The sequence below is a fragment of the Balaenoptera acutorostrata genome, chromosome 17 (genome assembly GCF_949987535.1).
Source record: "Balaenoptera acutorostrata chromosome 17, mBalAcu1.1, whole genome shotgun sequence".
Lineage (NCBI taxonomy): Eukaryota > Metazoa > Chordata > Mammalia > Artiodactyla > Balaenopteridae > Balaenoptera > Balaenoptera acutorostrata.
Window position 1 is genome coordinate 33,158,384 of NC_080080.1, and position 16,654 is coordinate 33,175,037.

The 16,654-nt window shown below is 32.8% G+C and overlaps 1 protein-coding gene across 14 annotated transcripts in view; it reads right to left on the reverse strand.

Annotated features, from left to right (window-relative positions):
• The window catches only part of RIMS2 (regulating synaptic membrane exocytosis 2), a 605,377-nt gene that overhangs the window by 128,772 nt on the left and 459,951 nt on the right, over positions 1-16,654 (reverse strand). For 7 of the 14 annotated variants that reach the window (XM_057531989.1, XM_057531987.1, XM_057532000.1 and 4 more), the window contains one exon: positions 11,512-11,684. The exons of the other annotated variants lie outside the window; for them this stretch is intronic. In XM_057531989.1, the coding sequence (XP_057387972.1) occupies positions 11,512-11,684 (173 nt within the window). The remainder of the gene's footprint in view (positions 1-11,511; positions 11,685-16,654) is intronic. 14 annotated transcript variants of the gene reach the window in all.

The following is a 16,654-nucleotide window of genomic DNA, read 5'->3' on the forward strand; positions in this document are numbered from 1 at the left end:
CCAAGACCATTAAAGGTCCATCACTTCAAACTATGAAACACATCCCATAAAAATTTTCCAGAATCTCTACTATATTTATTACTTTGTGAAATGATCTTACAATAAAATCTTTTTTTGTATTTCAGAAATTATTTTCTCTTGCACAAAACATAAGAAGGATCTATCTTATTCTGAATTATTATCTGGCAAAGTGTTATAGGAAAGTTTCTATGAAATATGCAGATCTAAAAGCTTTAAAAAGTGAGAATTTCATAAATGTATTTTCCATCTCCTCTCCTTTTCTTTCTTTATCAACCCCTATTATATATCAAATGCTTGTCATGTGCCAGGAATGATGTTAGAAGCTTTCAGGATATAATCTCATTAAATTTTGATGGCAACCCTGCAAGAATATTATTATTATTACCCCCAGTATATAGGTGAAGAAAGTGGTTTTTATTTGCCCAAGTTTACATTGTTAGCAACTGGCAGAACTAGGATTCAACCCAGTTTTGTCTGAATCCAGAGCTAAGTTTTAGCCATCATGCTATATTATCTCTCATGTTTATTTTCGGAGGACTTAGGTATTACTTATTATAATACTAAAAATACATTCTGGATGAGGATAAGTGATATTATGCTTACTATGAGTCAGTGTAACATGGTACCAAGTTCTTATTCACAACTTTGCAAAGCAAGCCAGCTGAATCCCCAACGTGCCAGACTGGAAGGCTAAGTCTCTGCACATGACAGGTGCATCATGGAAGGTAGTAATTCATGCTCCATGATAAACAGAAATAGTAAAATTAAGTTGGTTAATTCTTAGTGTCCTGAAAATACGCAGTTGTCTTCAGATAACTTCAGTATTAAGTGCTACATATCATCTATTCAAATATTTTGATAGAAAGTCTCAGAAGACCAATTTACAAAGTTTCTTATTTTTGCCATCCTCAAATGATAGTCATTTCTCTCATCTTTGCACCTTTCAATAGGATTTTAGAATTCATTTTACACTATTCTTTTGGGACACATTAGATTGGTATGAGTTTGTCTAATCTTCAAATACTGTCTAATGAACGCTTTGCTATCTTTTCTTGTCTGTTTTTCTCCCATTCTTGTTAGACTTTATACAGGATTTTTATCTATAAAATAATGATTATCATTCATCATATATCAAATCAGTAAACCAGCCAACCAACTAAATCTTTTCTAACTGGAATACATATGTGTCATAAAACAAACTCCTCTGAAGTAAATTCCACTGACTTCTGAAATAAATAGGTTTCTTTCCACTGGGGAAAAAAGTGACCTCTTGGTCATTGTTGTCAGAGAAGATTGAGATGAGCATTTTGGGTACTGCACTATGTCAGAAGCTCTTCACACCTCTGAACTTCCACTGCTTTATTATGGTCTCACTGATTCACACATTCATGCACAAACTTTTATTGAGTGCCTACTATGTGTGAGGTATTGTAGATATTGAGAGGTAAGACAACAAAAAGATAAAAATGATAAATACATATCCTCAAAAGGCTAACTAATGGCCAACAATGGCAGATTAAATGTATACATAATTAACTATATCACAGGGGAGGAAAATGAGCACTGCAAGAGAAACTATTACTGTAAAAGAATATTAGATATATTATGGAGGGAGAGCAGAGGAGGTGTCTCTTGGATGAACTTGTATTTGACTTGAATATTGAAGGATGGGCAGATACTTTACTCATAAAGAGAAAGAAAGAAACTATGCTTTAGACATCAGAAGCAACATGAGCATATACACAAAGGAATAAAAGCAAGAGCCTGTGAGGGAAAGGGCCAGTAAATGTGAAAGACTGAAGTCAAGATAAGGTTAAAAATTAAAGATTGGAATTGTGTCATTAAGGTTCTAAAGTCTCAGGCTGGGTGTTTGTGGATTTTCTTTTTTTGACTTTTGATCGCTTAAGATTAGATTCCCCCTTTCTATATGGAGAATCAGCGTTTGAAAATGAAGTCACACCATATAGTACCACACTGTACTGATATACTGGCATCTAACACAGTAATACTCATGCACGGGAATCCTTTGACTTCAAACTTGATATTATTTTTATTATTTCTAGAAAAATCAAACTTCTATATGTTAAATTTGTTCATCCTGAGGGATACCTGTAGTTCTATTAGGAGTCACTGTCAGAATATTGTATGTAGTCTAGAATAACAGTTGTGAATTAATCATCCTTTTTGGCTTGTAAAAATAAATACTGAATATGATGGAAACTACTGCAGCAGTTTTTTCTACTGCTATTATTTTGTATGGTAGAAGTCATTCCAATTTAATTATTTCTCTACTTTCACACTAAATTTATTTTACTCTCTAACATACAGCCAGTGGAGAAAATGTTATAAATAAATGTTAACAATGTTATAAATAAAAATGAACTGTATCCATTATAGCAGATAAGTAAATAGAAACATTATTTACCTATAGGTTAATCAATAGTGGTAATGCCAGAAAACAAAAGTTTAATATGTAAATGAATGCTAATGGACATTTTAAATGTATATAATCCTAAATTGCTATTCTAACCAGAATGCAATTAATTCATCAGTAAAAATGAATCTGGGTAGGCATCTCTGAATAAGATTTCCTGTGTGATAACAGGATAGAATAACCAGTCACCAGAGAAATACAGATTAACAGAAATTGCTAATAATGATTACACTACAAAGTCAATTAAATCGAATAAGTCTCTTTCAGTTACTCTTTGAATAAGTTTTTTAATTTATGTAAGATGTGGGAGTAAATTTTAATTAACACTGATCTCCGATTTCATATCAAAGAATAGAGATGTGGTATTGAAGTATAAATATTATGAGTTAGCTGTAAAGACCGCTCTGAAAATGTGGTGACACCAGCAGCAAAGCAACGCTAGGTGGCGCTGTTACAAAGCTATCCCCTGACCACTCATTCCTAACCTTTTTTACTACCATCTTAACTAAAACCTGGTGCTTTCTTGAACACACTGCTTCCCCTGAAATCCTCTCTAGTGCCAAATACTTATCCTTTTTCATAGGTTGTCATATTTCTAACTACTGACTACTTTTAAAAAATATATTTCTCTTCTAGTTTATTTAAAAGTTAAAATTTCTTTGCAGCTTAGGTCTTCCAGCTATGCTGACATATACCAAGCCTTTTTTCCCTTTCATCCTGTCATCTGATGACCTCATGGTCACTGACTCATTCGTTGAAGTCTTTAGGAGCTGGCTTAGTCTTCTTTTCAATTCCCAAATTCTCATAACAGTATGAAATATAAGTATTCATTAAGAAGACCTAACCAAATGCCTCATAATTCTGAAACTCACATATCTCCAGTCACCTTCATTTTTATTCTTTTCATCCACTCCTCTGCTCACTCCAATGCTTATGTCTTAGGATTTGTCAACTAACGAAAATAGCTTCATCACAAAATCTTGTTTCAATGACATACTGTAACTAAAACCGCTTATCCTCCCAACACCCTAAACTTACTTTTTGACTACAAGATCTAGTTTTCCAATTCTTGGATTTTCTCTATACTGTCCTAGTCTATCAGTTCCCATCTGGACTTTCCCTCCCTCTTGTCTATAACACTAACATTTACACAAGCACCCTCAATTGCTATTCTTCCAACAACCCCATCCATCAAAACTCCCACTTCTCCACAAATGCTACAATCTGAGTTCTGTTTCTACACTTGGATGGGCTCAGTGCTGCTAGAAAAGATCACACTACTTTCCCACACTGGTGTCTCTTGAAATTGCTGGTCTCCAACCCTCAGCTAGATCTGCAGAACTATTCATCAACTTTTAAATTTGCCTTTGGTAAGCTACTTGCCCCTATTTTCTTCAGTGATTACTCCAAATCTTCAAATTAAATCTCAAATTCAACTTCCAAACCCTTATACTCTTGCCTCTTATGTGTTTGAGAACATTAGGGCCATTAGGCAGTGACAACCAACTTCCCAGCCCCCTGTCTAATAAATCATCTATTTTATTATCTGTCTTTCATCTGGTTTGAGCCAACAGAGAGTCCACCTATGCTTCTGACCCTAACCCCTCCTCCATCTCCAGGTTCTTACTCTAGTACCCGTGCCTTCCGCATCTTCAAATGCCCTTTCTCTTCAGACCATATACATGATCAAACCTCAAACTTCTCACTTTCAATGATCCAATATGGAGACTGTGAAGTCACGGCACACTCAGATTTCCCACACATGGAAATTTCCCTAAATTTTTATGAGAATAGCTTATTTACTTATTAACTGAGGAATCTATCTATCTATCTAGAGAGACAGAGACAGAGAGACAGAGACAGAGACACACAGAAAGGGAGAATTATTTCAGAGTTTTAGGCCAACAATTATATTTATGTGAAAAGGATAAATCTGGGGCTGCAAAAAGAAGGAAAAGTAAATCATCGCCTTTTCAGAGAATAAGGTCTGTGTTTTATTCATCTTCAGCACCCTGGTGATGTTAAAAATGTATGCAAGAATTTTAAAAAAAGAGAGAGATGAACATTTTAAGGAAAGGTGGCTCTTAAGAAGTATTGGAATAGAAAAAAAGACATGCTTGACAAACTTAACCCTAAACAAAATATCATCTGCATTTTATCACCACTACACTCATAATAGTTACTGAAGAAGCAACACAAATTACAGATTTGTTTTTGTTTTTCTTTTTTGCAGAGACCTTTTGAGCATTTTAAAAGATATATTCACATCCCATAAAATTCATCTATTAAAAGTATACAATTCACAAAGGAACAACTTCAGAAAAACTGACTACTCATGTTTTTATGCTATTAGCATAACGAGTTCAGATTTAAGGGCTATTATTTTTAAAAGACAAGATTTTCCTATTAATCTATGAAACTAAACTACTAAACTAATCTCCATAAGAGATAATAGCTTAAATTATAGAAGTAGATACAGGGTTAGGGAGAAATGGAATACTTCAGAGATAATTAAGCATTAAGATTAATAAGACTTGATTGGAGGGAGGGAATCGTGCTCAGTGGAGAAGGACTAGTCGAGTGACGCCTAGGTTCCTGGTTTGGGCGAGTGGGAGGATGCCGGTGCCACCCACCGAGAGAGCACAAAAGGAGGAGTGGGTTATTAAGTGGGTAGTTGCCTGTTCTGTGACAGTATGATGAATTTAATTTTACATGCTGAGTTTGGTACGTCCCCAGGACAGAAAAGAAGATGGCAAGGACAGGACTGGATAGATCTGGCAGATGATTAAGGAAGAAACCTGGGCTGGAAATCCAGTTTTGGAAGCCATCAATACACAGATGCTACTGGAAGCCACGGAATAGAAGGCAGCATCAAGATAGAACACGTAAAGAAAAGAAGGCCTTGTATGGGATCCTGGAAAATGTCAACACGGAAGGGGCAGAGAGAATGCTCCCAGAGAAGACAGAGGTGATCAGAGAGATGGCTAGAGAACTAAAGGAGTGTACAATCACAAGAGCTCAGAGAAAAGAGCATTTCAAGAAGAGAATGTAAAGGTGTTGAATTCTAAAGGTTGGCATGATACTATATAAAAACTGTTGCGATTTAGCAGCATATACAATTTGAGGCAGTTTTTTAAAATAGTTACATAACACAATTGTAATAAAATAGAGGTAAAGGAGCAGAGCCTCAAAAAAGAGGCAAAAATAAAAATATTAATTATTATATATAATACAATGATTATAATATAATGTAGTTCAAGAAATTGAATGGAATTATCATGTCTTTGGCTATGAACTTGAACTTCCTGATAGACTAGATAAAGAGAACATACAATGGATTACATTGTTTTGTTTTCAGTGAAGTAGATACATCTATTCTTTAAGAGAGCTACTCACAAAATTTTAAAAGAAAGTTTCATATAGACTATTCTAAAATGGATGAGTGGCACAGGAGACATCCTCAAAAATGCTTTTAGAGCTAATGCAAAGTAATTCTACTAGGCTGTTTCTTTTAAGAACTTTCCATGAGCATTTCTATTTAACGTTGTAGTGATGGTTTTAGCCAGGTCAATTAGACAAGACAAAGAAATAAAAAGGCATTCAGATCAGAAAGGAGGAAGTAATCAAGTAATCTTGATTCACAGATGACATGATCTCATATAGAATATCCTAAAGAAATAACTAAAAACTTTTAGAGCTAATAAATGAATACAGCACAGTTGCAGGTTTCAAGGTCAATTTATACAAATAAATTGTGTTTCTATATACTAGCAATGATCAGTCTCAAAATGAAATTAACAAAAGAGTTCCACTTACAATAGCACCAAAAATAAAATACTTGGAATAAATTTTAAAAAAAGAAGCATAAGATATGTTCCCTGAAAACTATGAAACATCATCGAGAGAAAGTAAACATAAATAAATGGAACACCTTGTGCTCATGGATTGGAAGACAACATTTTTTAAGATGGCAAAAATCTCCAAATTGATCTAATTAAACACAATCCCAGTCAAAAATTGCAGCTGCCCTTTCCCCCCCAAATTGACAAGCTGACCGTAGCATTCATTAGGAAATATAAGCAACCCAAAAGAGAGGAAGGACAGAATCATAACCACTTGGGGGGTGTTTGTTTTAAAAATGCAAATTCCTGGGTCCTTATATGATCAAAATTCTAAGAGTGATATTAGGTGTTTTTTTAAAAAGTCCCCTTTTTATGCGCAATCATAAAACAGAGGAGGTCTATAACATAGGAGTAAATATGCGGTACATGTCGTTATATTACATAGTCAGGAAAATGTATTATCACATTTCAACTCTTATCTGTAACTCTGATCTGTAAGTTAGCAGTAATCAATATTTCATTAACAATTATTCTGCTTGCCCTTTTAAAGACTATAAGAACTTTTTGCTAGATCATTTAGATGGCTTAAGTCTTAAAAACAGCTATTCATGAATATTTGAACTGATGCCACCTTTTTCCTTTAAAAAATTTTCCTATCTCAAGAACGTTTTCTTTAAAAAGAGAAAACATAATTCCATACCGTTTATAGACATGCCTGAGAACTAAAAATTTTTTTTTGATTTTTGAAACTTTTAATTTATATTTTGGTCTTACAAATAATCATTTTAAAATTGACTCTTCTGTAAGAATGTAAAGCACAAAAATTTGCTAAATATCAGATCCACACAAATCCACAAAAGGTTTTCTGTGTAGTCTTCATTAATGCAAATCTTTGTGTGAATATTTCACTCTTACCGTAGATCTTGAATCTGTTTTACAATAATGAAGCCATAAAGTTTTTAGGCAGTGCATTCATTATAAACTATAACATTTCTATTAAAAGGAAAGCTGGGTAATACAAAAATATGAGGGGATCTGAGAAGCAGGCAATCTGTTGAGGCTCGGTATATCTTATTTGGTTATCTATGAAAATTTATAGATAACGAGTTTCTTGAATTATTTTTTCTTTTGTCTTATATGCCCAGAACAGAACCTGGGGGAATGGATGAGTAATTTGATCACAAAGCTACCAAATGTTGTTGGTTTTAACAATACTATACTGTTCAATATTTGTTTTTCTATCTTCCACTGCAGATTTACTTAAGATCTCCACTTTTGTGCCAAATTCTTTCATCAAATATCCTTGTGAATTAGTTTACGTTTCTTGATGAAATTTTCTGGATATGGAGCTATCCTTAAACATCCATCCACACAAGTCTAAGAAACTGCTTCACCCTCAGGCTTAGAAGTTTAGAAATGCTTAATTTCACCTCTATCCCCCAGTTCATAGTATATATTGCCTGAGAAATTTTCTAAATAAATATTGGTTGAACGAATGATTTCTCCTTACATCTGAACACTTTTTTTCTGGGCCAGCCTACCACATATATATGGTATGTAATCAGCAAATGTAGATAGATATAAAATTTAAAGCATACCTATGTACACAGAATGAGAAAAATATTTTAAATGGTAAATATAATTTTGGATTTTCAAGAAATGATTACCAAATAATCATTAATGATAGGGGGGCATTTAACCAGGTTAATATGCATGTGTGGAAATATAAATAGCTAAATGTGAATGTATTATTTATTAATCAACTTTGAAAAAATATTATATTCAAATATTTAATGGACCTTTTTTTGAATTTACTTTTTGCTATTCATTTCCTACTAGTACATTCAGAAGACTTACTTTAATAGACTTACTATAACACAAACAACATAATTCTGTATCACACAATGAGATACAATTACTGTAATGAAAATAGCAACTAAAATGGATTTGGTTCATTGTAGTCACTGTGTTAATTTTAAGTATACCAGCATTGCTATAGATACTTAAACCCTGAAGTCAGAAAAATATTTTTCCTTTACAAAAGTTGGATTACAAGTAAATGTCAATGATGCATTATAGAATAAGACTATTTCCAATAATGTTGTATAAGCACATAAGTTGTTTTTGGCATTTAAACAATCTATGATTCTGTTCATCAACTACCAAAACAAAATGTTACTGGCAGTACTCAGACATAGCTTCTCTTGAAATAAAGACTGTTCATTTTATTCTGAGAAATGAAAGCAAATTCAAGATCCTATGCTGCAATAATTAATTAGCAACACCAGCATTTTCTCACAAATAATTGCAGTTGACACTTTTTGCCTTCGTATGAAATATATGTTCCCTAGAGACATCAGCCTGGCCCCCTAAAGTTTACAGTTGCGAAAGTATTATATAGTTACTTAAGCAGAGTACAATGCCTTGATGACTCATTGCTAGGAATATACCATCTTTCCCTTTCCTGTGTAAAATAATGTGGTCTTTTCAAGAAGAAAATGGTGAAGAAAGTAATATTAAAAAAATCGAGAACTCAAGGTTATAATCTTCTTCAAACTTTTCCCCACGAAGCCAGATATGCTAACATAGGCTTTTGGCTCCAGGCAGACACCAAGGGGCTCATGTGTTCTCCTTTACACAGTTTATAGAATGGAAAACACATTAGAGGCTCACATTTTGCTCTGCTTTTGGAAGAAAGGAAACTCTGTGTCTCTTTCCAAGGAAATCTTGGAAAGCTTTTCTCTGTGAATTAATGATGAAATGACCCTATGCCAAACAAACCAGAAAAATGGTCTTCATTAATAAGGTAATGTAATTATCAAAAGTTAGATAAACAACAAAGATAGACTTGAAATTACTAGTTTAGACTTGAATTACAAAATATGCCTAATTTAAGATTTACTTTTAGGGTTTGTGTCTGTTACATAGAAACCTTCATAGATCACAGATATAGTTAAATATACCAATCTGAGACAGAAAGTGAAGTGTCATAGAATTAGACCACTGCATTGTATACCCAGGGGGTAAACATTTATTCCAATTACCTTTCTCATTAACTCTGAGTAAAGCACAAACTGAGATTGGATTTAGATACAATAAAGCAAAATTTGGCTTACAATCGGGGTGAGTATTATGCCAAGTGCATACTAGCACAAAATTAAGGTCTGGACGGATTACTAGAAGACCAAATTCCTCCAAAATGCACATGATTTGCAATTCTCAGTCTCAGAGGAATGTAACTAGACAGATCTCATCTCCTCAGGCAGAAGGATGGAGTCTATTGTGGACTTGTGCCGATGTGACTTTCAGTACGGCACTGTAAAGATGGCTTCATACTTACTTAGTGCATTGTGTTATGAAAATGAAAACATAGTTGTTGTTATGCCTTGCTGATTATGTTTCTTCCCTTTTTCCCCTGTTCAAAGCTCCTTCTCTGGCAGTTTCTCTAGCTGAATGAATTTCTAGAGGGGGCTAAGCCAACATGTCTGCCTTCTAATAAGCCCCAAGGCCTCTATCTTCTCAGAGTATCAAAGAGCACTGTTCCTACTCCACAATCTTCCTCTGGAATCAGAACTGCACTAGACACCACCAGATAACTATGATGAGGCAAGGGACTTGTTTTTTTCTTTATTCAGAGACAGAATAAAGCTTACTTTTTGCTACCTATTTTGCCATTCATTTTAAAAGTTCTAGTATATAGTATTTCTTATAGTGCAGGCTACATTTTTTCAGCCCCTTCAGAACCTCATTTTAAAGGTTTGACTCTACAAATGAGGAAGATATACAGTAATTCATGCTAAAAAAACTAAAGGGAGATTTACCTTTGATCCACCTAGTCAAAAAGAACTTGAAAACCCAATTAAATCAGACTCTCAGAGCTATGGTATACAAATTAAAGACTGTTTAATAAATCAATCTGTTAGGTAATAATTTGCTAACATTAATTAGTTGCATTAGAAGCTAAATAGATAAAACACAAGAAAATAAACCAAATATAAATGGCAAAATAGTTTTTAAGAGTAGGAGAAAGGACATTACTAATGGGAAATGTCTACGAAAATGAGCAAATTTTACCTGTCATCATCTTGCGAGAATTGCTTTTGCAAATCCTCTTTATTCCACTGTTCTTTTTCTTTCCCTTGTTCAGGTATATCTTGTGTTTTTTCCTCGTCTCCTGATTCTCTGTTTTTCTCCTTATTACATGTTTTTGTAATCTCTTTCCCTTTCTCATTCTCATTAATTCTTTCTTCCTTTACCTCTTCCTCCTCATGAACTATCTCTTCATGCTTATCCCCTTCTTTCCCTCCCTCTTCTATTCCCTTTGGCCTTTTGAAAGCAACATAAATTGAAGGCATGCAAATAAACACAAAAAAGAAAGAAAAAGTCAAGAAAAAATGCATACAAAATTACATAGAAAAGTAATGATAACTACTAAAACACAAATAAAAATGACATCTTTTAAGCATTGAAAACTTTTTATCCAGTGTACACCAGAGAAGCACTGTGTAAGCAACACTTAAATCATAACTGTTTTTAAGTCATATTTTCCTGTTACAAAGTTGCATGGAAAAAAGTTGTGGTCTCTCCATTATTGTTTTTTTTGATCCAATAGGAGTAAAAAAAGACTAATTTAGCTCAGGTGACCATAAAGTCTATAGGTTGGGTGATAAATGAAAATTATACTAACAAACATACATTACACTTATAAATTTTCTTGAGTAACTGAGAACTTTTTCCATGCATTTATAAAAATTTTCAAGAGGATGGGAGAACATCTTACTGAAAAAGTAATGTTCTTGTGTTTTCTGAATTACTAAAATGTATTCAGCTAGGAAAAATCCCCTCTAAAATATGATTTTTCATATTCCTTAGAATATTAAAAAATTCAGGTCTTCACTTAACCATCACTTTAATTTCAGTAAAGATATAATAACAGAATTACTTTTTAAATAACAAACATGAAAAAATAGCTAATGATATTATTTCAAATAATCTAGTAAGAAAATAGTTATAAGTTCTCTAAAACTTTTCTGTGCAAGAAGTTTGAAATGGAGACCAAAATATAATTAAAAGTAATCTGTACAGAAGTTCTTATTGTCTTAATGATATATATTAACCTTTTAGAAGTAAAAGATTTTACATTTATCCAAAGAAAAATAAAGACCTTCTAAAATATATTTAGAGGAATTTCCTGCTTAAAGTCCCCTTACTCACCTGATTTTCTTATTTCCTCTTGGCCGTTCTGATTGGACAGACATGTAGCTTGTGCTGCTGAAACGAGAAGCACTACTAGTCCTTGAAACCGCTGATATATCACTTACATCACTGTCCGAAGATTTAGTGGAAATATTATCTGCCCCTCTATGAGGATCCCATCCTGATCGATACTGTTAACACAGATTGACAAATACGCAGAAGTCGTCAGTATTACCACACAAAGCAATTATTCGCTTCTCCTATTTCAGCACTTTAATTGTCCACAGAGGATACTGCAAAACCCCACTCAGTTGCATATAAAATGAAAGTGAATGGCAATTATCCTAAAAGAAAAATTCAGTTTATATGAAACCCTTGTTTTTAGCAATGACAGTTAGAGAATTTTTACCACACCCCAATGAAGACCATTAGAACAGTTTCACAACAGGAATGGCCTCAGGGAAGAACATTTAGGTAAAATCTGGGAAATAAACATTTGGCTTAATATTAGGAAGAAAAAATTTTTTTTATTTCTGAATAAAATTTGGAAAAAAAATATGATGAAGTTGCCATTGTAACTTATAAAAACCAATTTTAGTAGCATCAATTTTCTCTTTAATCCATTATGCTTCACTGAAAACCTAGAGATAATATAAAATCTAATTATTAAAACACTAACTTTTTAAAGAAAAGCCAAGAGAAAAGAGAAAGTTTAATTTCTGAATGGTTGCTGGAATTTTGATGAATCCTAGAAGTACTAGAAAAAATCGTTATTATTTACAATAGTTCAAACTTCCTGGAACTGAAATAATCAGATGGTCATCTGGCACAGCCAGGGTGCAGGGTGTTCTGGGTGTTCAAATATTCTGATAAATTGAAAACCTTCATAAATGCTTTATGTTAATGACATGTGGACTGTAAAAAAGAATAGGTTTTGAAGTCTGAAAAATGTGGAGTAAGGAAAACTTACTAGCTGGGTAAACTTGAGCAAATTATTTCACCTTTAAAACACTGTTTATAAAATAATAGGGAAAATAGTATCTTCCTTGCAGGGCTGTTTTGAAAATTAGAAATAATACATGTGTGGTATCTGGTATAATATAAAATAATGCAGCCAGCATTATTACTGTATGATTACTACCTGATGGCTATTACTAGGTTAAGAGACTATCTGCTAACAGATTTTTTTTTGTTAATATGCTCTTAAACATAATGGTGAAAAATCCTTACTTGGTCAATTTCACAATGGAGATCTTTTAAATCATAGATACTGGCAAGTTCCATAAAGCATTAGAAACATGATTATCTTATGTAAACCATTTACTGTGACTTGAATAATCATTACCCTAATAAATAGTTCCGTATGAACAACAATTCACTGAAAATATTAGCTAGATATAAACATTTTGGTAAGACAAGTTGGATGGCAGTAGGGTGTAGCGTAAACATTAGATCAGATTCAAATGAGCTGGGTTTTTTTTCCCCCAGGATCTCCCAGTATCTTGTTGTATATTTTTGAGTTAATAACTGATCATTTTCTTTAAGTGTAAAATATAAGAATTATTTTGAAGGCTACACAAAATTTTAATAATCAAATCCTTAATCTAGAAATATATATTTATATTAGGTGAGATATGGCCTTTCTTAATCCACTCTAACTTTCGACTTTGTTGGAATTCTCAATTATCAAAAAAAAATACAGTTAAATTCTTCAAAAAGTTATTGCCTTTTTTTCAGGAAATATCTATGTAAATAGAACTGTTATGTTTGATTTTAAAAGGAAGACTATTTATTTACAGTGGATTTATTTGGAGAACATTTAGTCCATGGTATTTTTTTTCAAACTAAAGTCATTTTAAAATATCAAAAACAATTTACTTTACAATGTCTTTACAATGTCTTCAGCCATTGCCTAGAACAGCATTTCAGTGGATGGATCCAACATTATCTATGTTAACCATTATATTTAAAAATATATATATATATAATATATATACACATATATACCCAGTATATACTGGCTAGCATAGATAATGTTGTATATATGTATATTTTTCCACGATATTTATTAAAAGTAAATTTGATCTCAAGTTGAGACACAAATGGAAGTAATTTCCATTTTTGGACATTTCATATATATATGAAAAATGGATGTTTCAAGAAATTTCTCAAAATTATTAAATTGTTCCCAATACTACACTGTATTGAGAGAACTTTATCTTACTCATTCTTAGAATTTATAATAAAAAGAAGCATATTGCTATTTATGTCTTTAAAAATAATTTATCATTGAATAGAAAAGCAGTTTTGGTATTATATTTTTTTCTTTGCTTTTGCTCATGGGATTATTATATCATCTAAATGCAAATGAAAAGCCACAACTTTTATCTTCAGGAAGTACTAAGGGTAAATGTAATCATGAAAAGCACATGCTCTGGAGTGAGACTGAATCATTGGTATGAATCTTGGCTACATAAATTATTAGGTTTGTGATCCTGAGTTCCAGTTTTTTATCTGTTAAAATGTGGACAGCAATCATACCCATCTCCTAGGTTTGCTGCAAGGATTAAATAAAATAATGTACATAAAGCACTTAGCACAGTATTGGACACGTAAGAAGTGTTTAATAAATGACAAATGATGACAATGATGATCATGATGATTAGATAGAAGCTGAATACTGGCTTAGTATCAATTCCAGGAATATATTTACCAAAAGAAATATTAGGTAAAATACCCAAGAGTAAATATATTATTTTAAGACTGCTCTAAGCTATAATAAAAATGTAACTATTTCTATATATATCTAAGAGATACATTTCAGAAAATATATTTATAAAGCAAAATAAAATATTAAATCAAACTTTCCCCCTAATATGTTCTCAGGCCTCACCTTCCCATTTGGACAGGTTCATTCATATCCCATCGCCTCATAGGGAACTACTGATTCTCAACTGCAGGATAAGGAATAGCTTTATCTCAGCAGGAAATATATGACACTTCTTGGCTGACATAGAAGATGCCTCATTTCTGGTACTTTATCCTAATATCCAAAGCCACCTGGTACCTGTGTATCCCATGTCTTCCTGATTGGTTCTTTTCTGATTTTCTTTGCCTTCATTTCTGAATCCTAACTGCTTTTTGACTTTTGTATTTCAGTAGTTAGGATTCTGACTTTGCATATTCTAGCCTTTGTCTTTTCAGGTCATCATGACTTTTGATTCTGTTGCTATGATTCATAGGTACATACAGGCTAGCCTAAGGCTTAAGAATTTTTTTTTTAAAACACACATGGTATATATACATTGCACATATCTTTGGCTAAGACCTCTCACATAATCTAGTTTGCTGAGCTAAAATTTTGGATATGCAAAATTTAAGGAAAGATAAGATTCCACATACTATAGTTTTAAGCCTTTATATAATTCATCACGTGCTACCTCTTGTTATAGGTGTGTGTGTGTGTGTGTGTGTCTGTGTGTGTGTGTGTGTGAGTGTATTCATATTTATTGGTAGTTTTCAAACCTTCTATTAGAATAAAAGCTCCAAAAAGCCAGAACAATATCTTCCTTATCTTTGTAAGTCTCTTAGCACCTAAGAGTCAAAGATTTAATTTAATTTAAACTCGGAGGTTTGGCTTTTGTACCAGTAAGATAAGGATAAATTTCATTTTAAGGATTCTTGTGAGGAGTAAGAGAAATAATATATTCAAAATACCCAATCATGTGCTTAGTGCATAGCGGCTGCTCATTTCCAGCACGGAAAGCAGTGGGTCATAAATAAAAAGACAGTGAACGGAATAGTTTAAATAAAGAAAAACTACGAATTAGCTAAAAGCTCTAGTTTGATGATGATTTTGTTGTCTACCTAAGGCTTCTACCAAATGCATTTTTCTGTCTATTTCTAACATGTTTACCTTCGGGATATAGCTCAGGCTTCCATTAAAAATAGACACATGATTAACAGAATGAGAAATTTGGAAAGTGAGAAATAGTGGGAAAAAAGTTTTAAAAGTAAAACTTCAGAGGAACATATTTTGGATACATTTAGATTATAGCATCTTCAAGTATATAATTCACAAAAAAAACCAAATCAAAGTCATAAATGACCTACTACGGGAGTTTACTTTTAAAATGGTTCATTCTTTTTGCTTTTCCTAAAGTATGAAAAACAAAAGTTATATAATTTAACAGTGAGACAGAAGTAGCTATATTATTATTATACCAAGGTAATGAGTTACAAATGTGAATAAGTTCATTTATTTAGGAAATGGTTGGTATTGTGTTGGCACTATACAATAAATGTTTTAAACAATTAGCATCTATTAGTTTCCAGCTGACATGAACAATGGATGATGTGCTCATCATTATCTTTAAAGAAACAAAAAAAGAAGGTTTACTGCATAGGATCACAGGATCTCAGCTGAAAACTGTGCTGACTGGAGATCATTAAAGTCTTGGACGACAGTGAGGGAGCTTTTCCCGACAACATTTTGATGTTTTGTACATTACTATTAAGCAGATCATGAAGCAGAAAAATTTACGGGAAATTATTATTCTCCGGGATGTTCCAGACTCTAGAGTTCTTAAGTGGCCTGGAAAAGTTAATGTTCTCCTTATTTATCTAACATTAGCGGAAAGTAACAGTACATCAGCAGAGCTCTATTGCAAGGAAAGTTATTATCAAAATTTTATAATAATATTCCTGAGAAAAAAGTAAACTCAGATTTCTAAAATAAAATTTTCATTTTCTCCTATATACTCATTTCAAGTTCTTAGATTAAGTAATTTCCTAGTTTGAGTTCTCTACAGCATCTCAGCAACTCAGGTCATTTGAGCTTTGTACATGAACTTCTATGAGACGTCCTTAAGCATTGCTTGTCTTCAATTTATTGAATCTCACCATAAAACTGCGATTTATTGTCTAAAACTCTAGTCCAAGAATTGGTTATGGCAAAATACTGGGAAGCAAGAAAGCCCACGTTTGAAGAAAAAAATTTTAGGCCATCAAGAAGTACTTGGAGGAATATTTACATCATATTCAGAGAGAAAACATGAGTGGATGGAAAAGTAGGAAAAAATTGGGGCAAACATAATCTTTGGAAGATAAGAGAGAGGCTGAATTTCTGGGCAGGGCTCTTGATATCAGTCTGGCGGGTCTA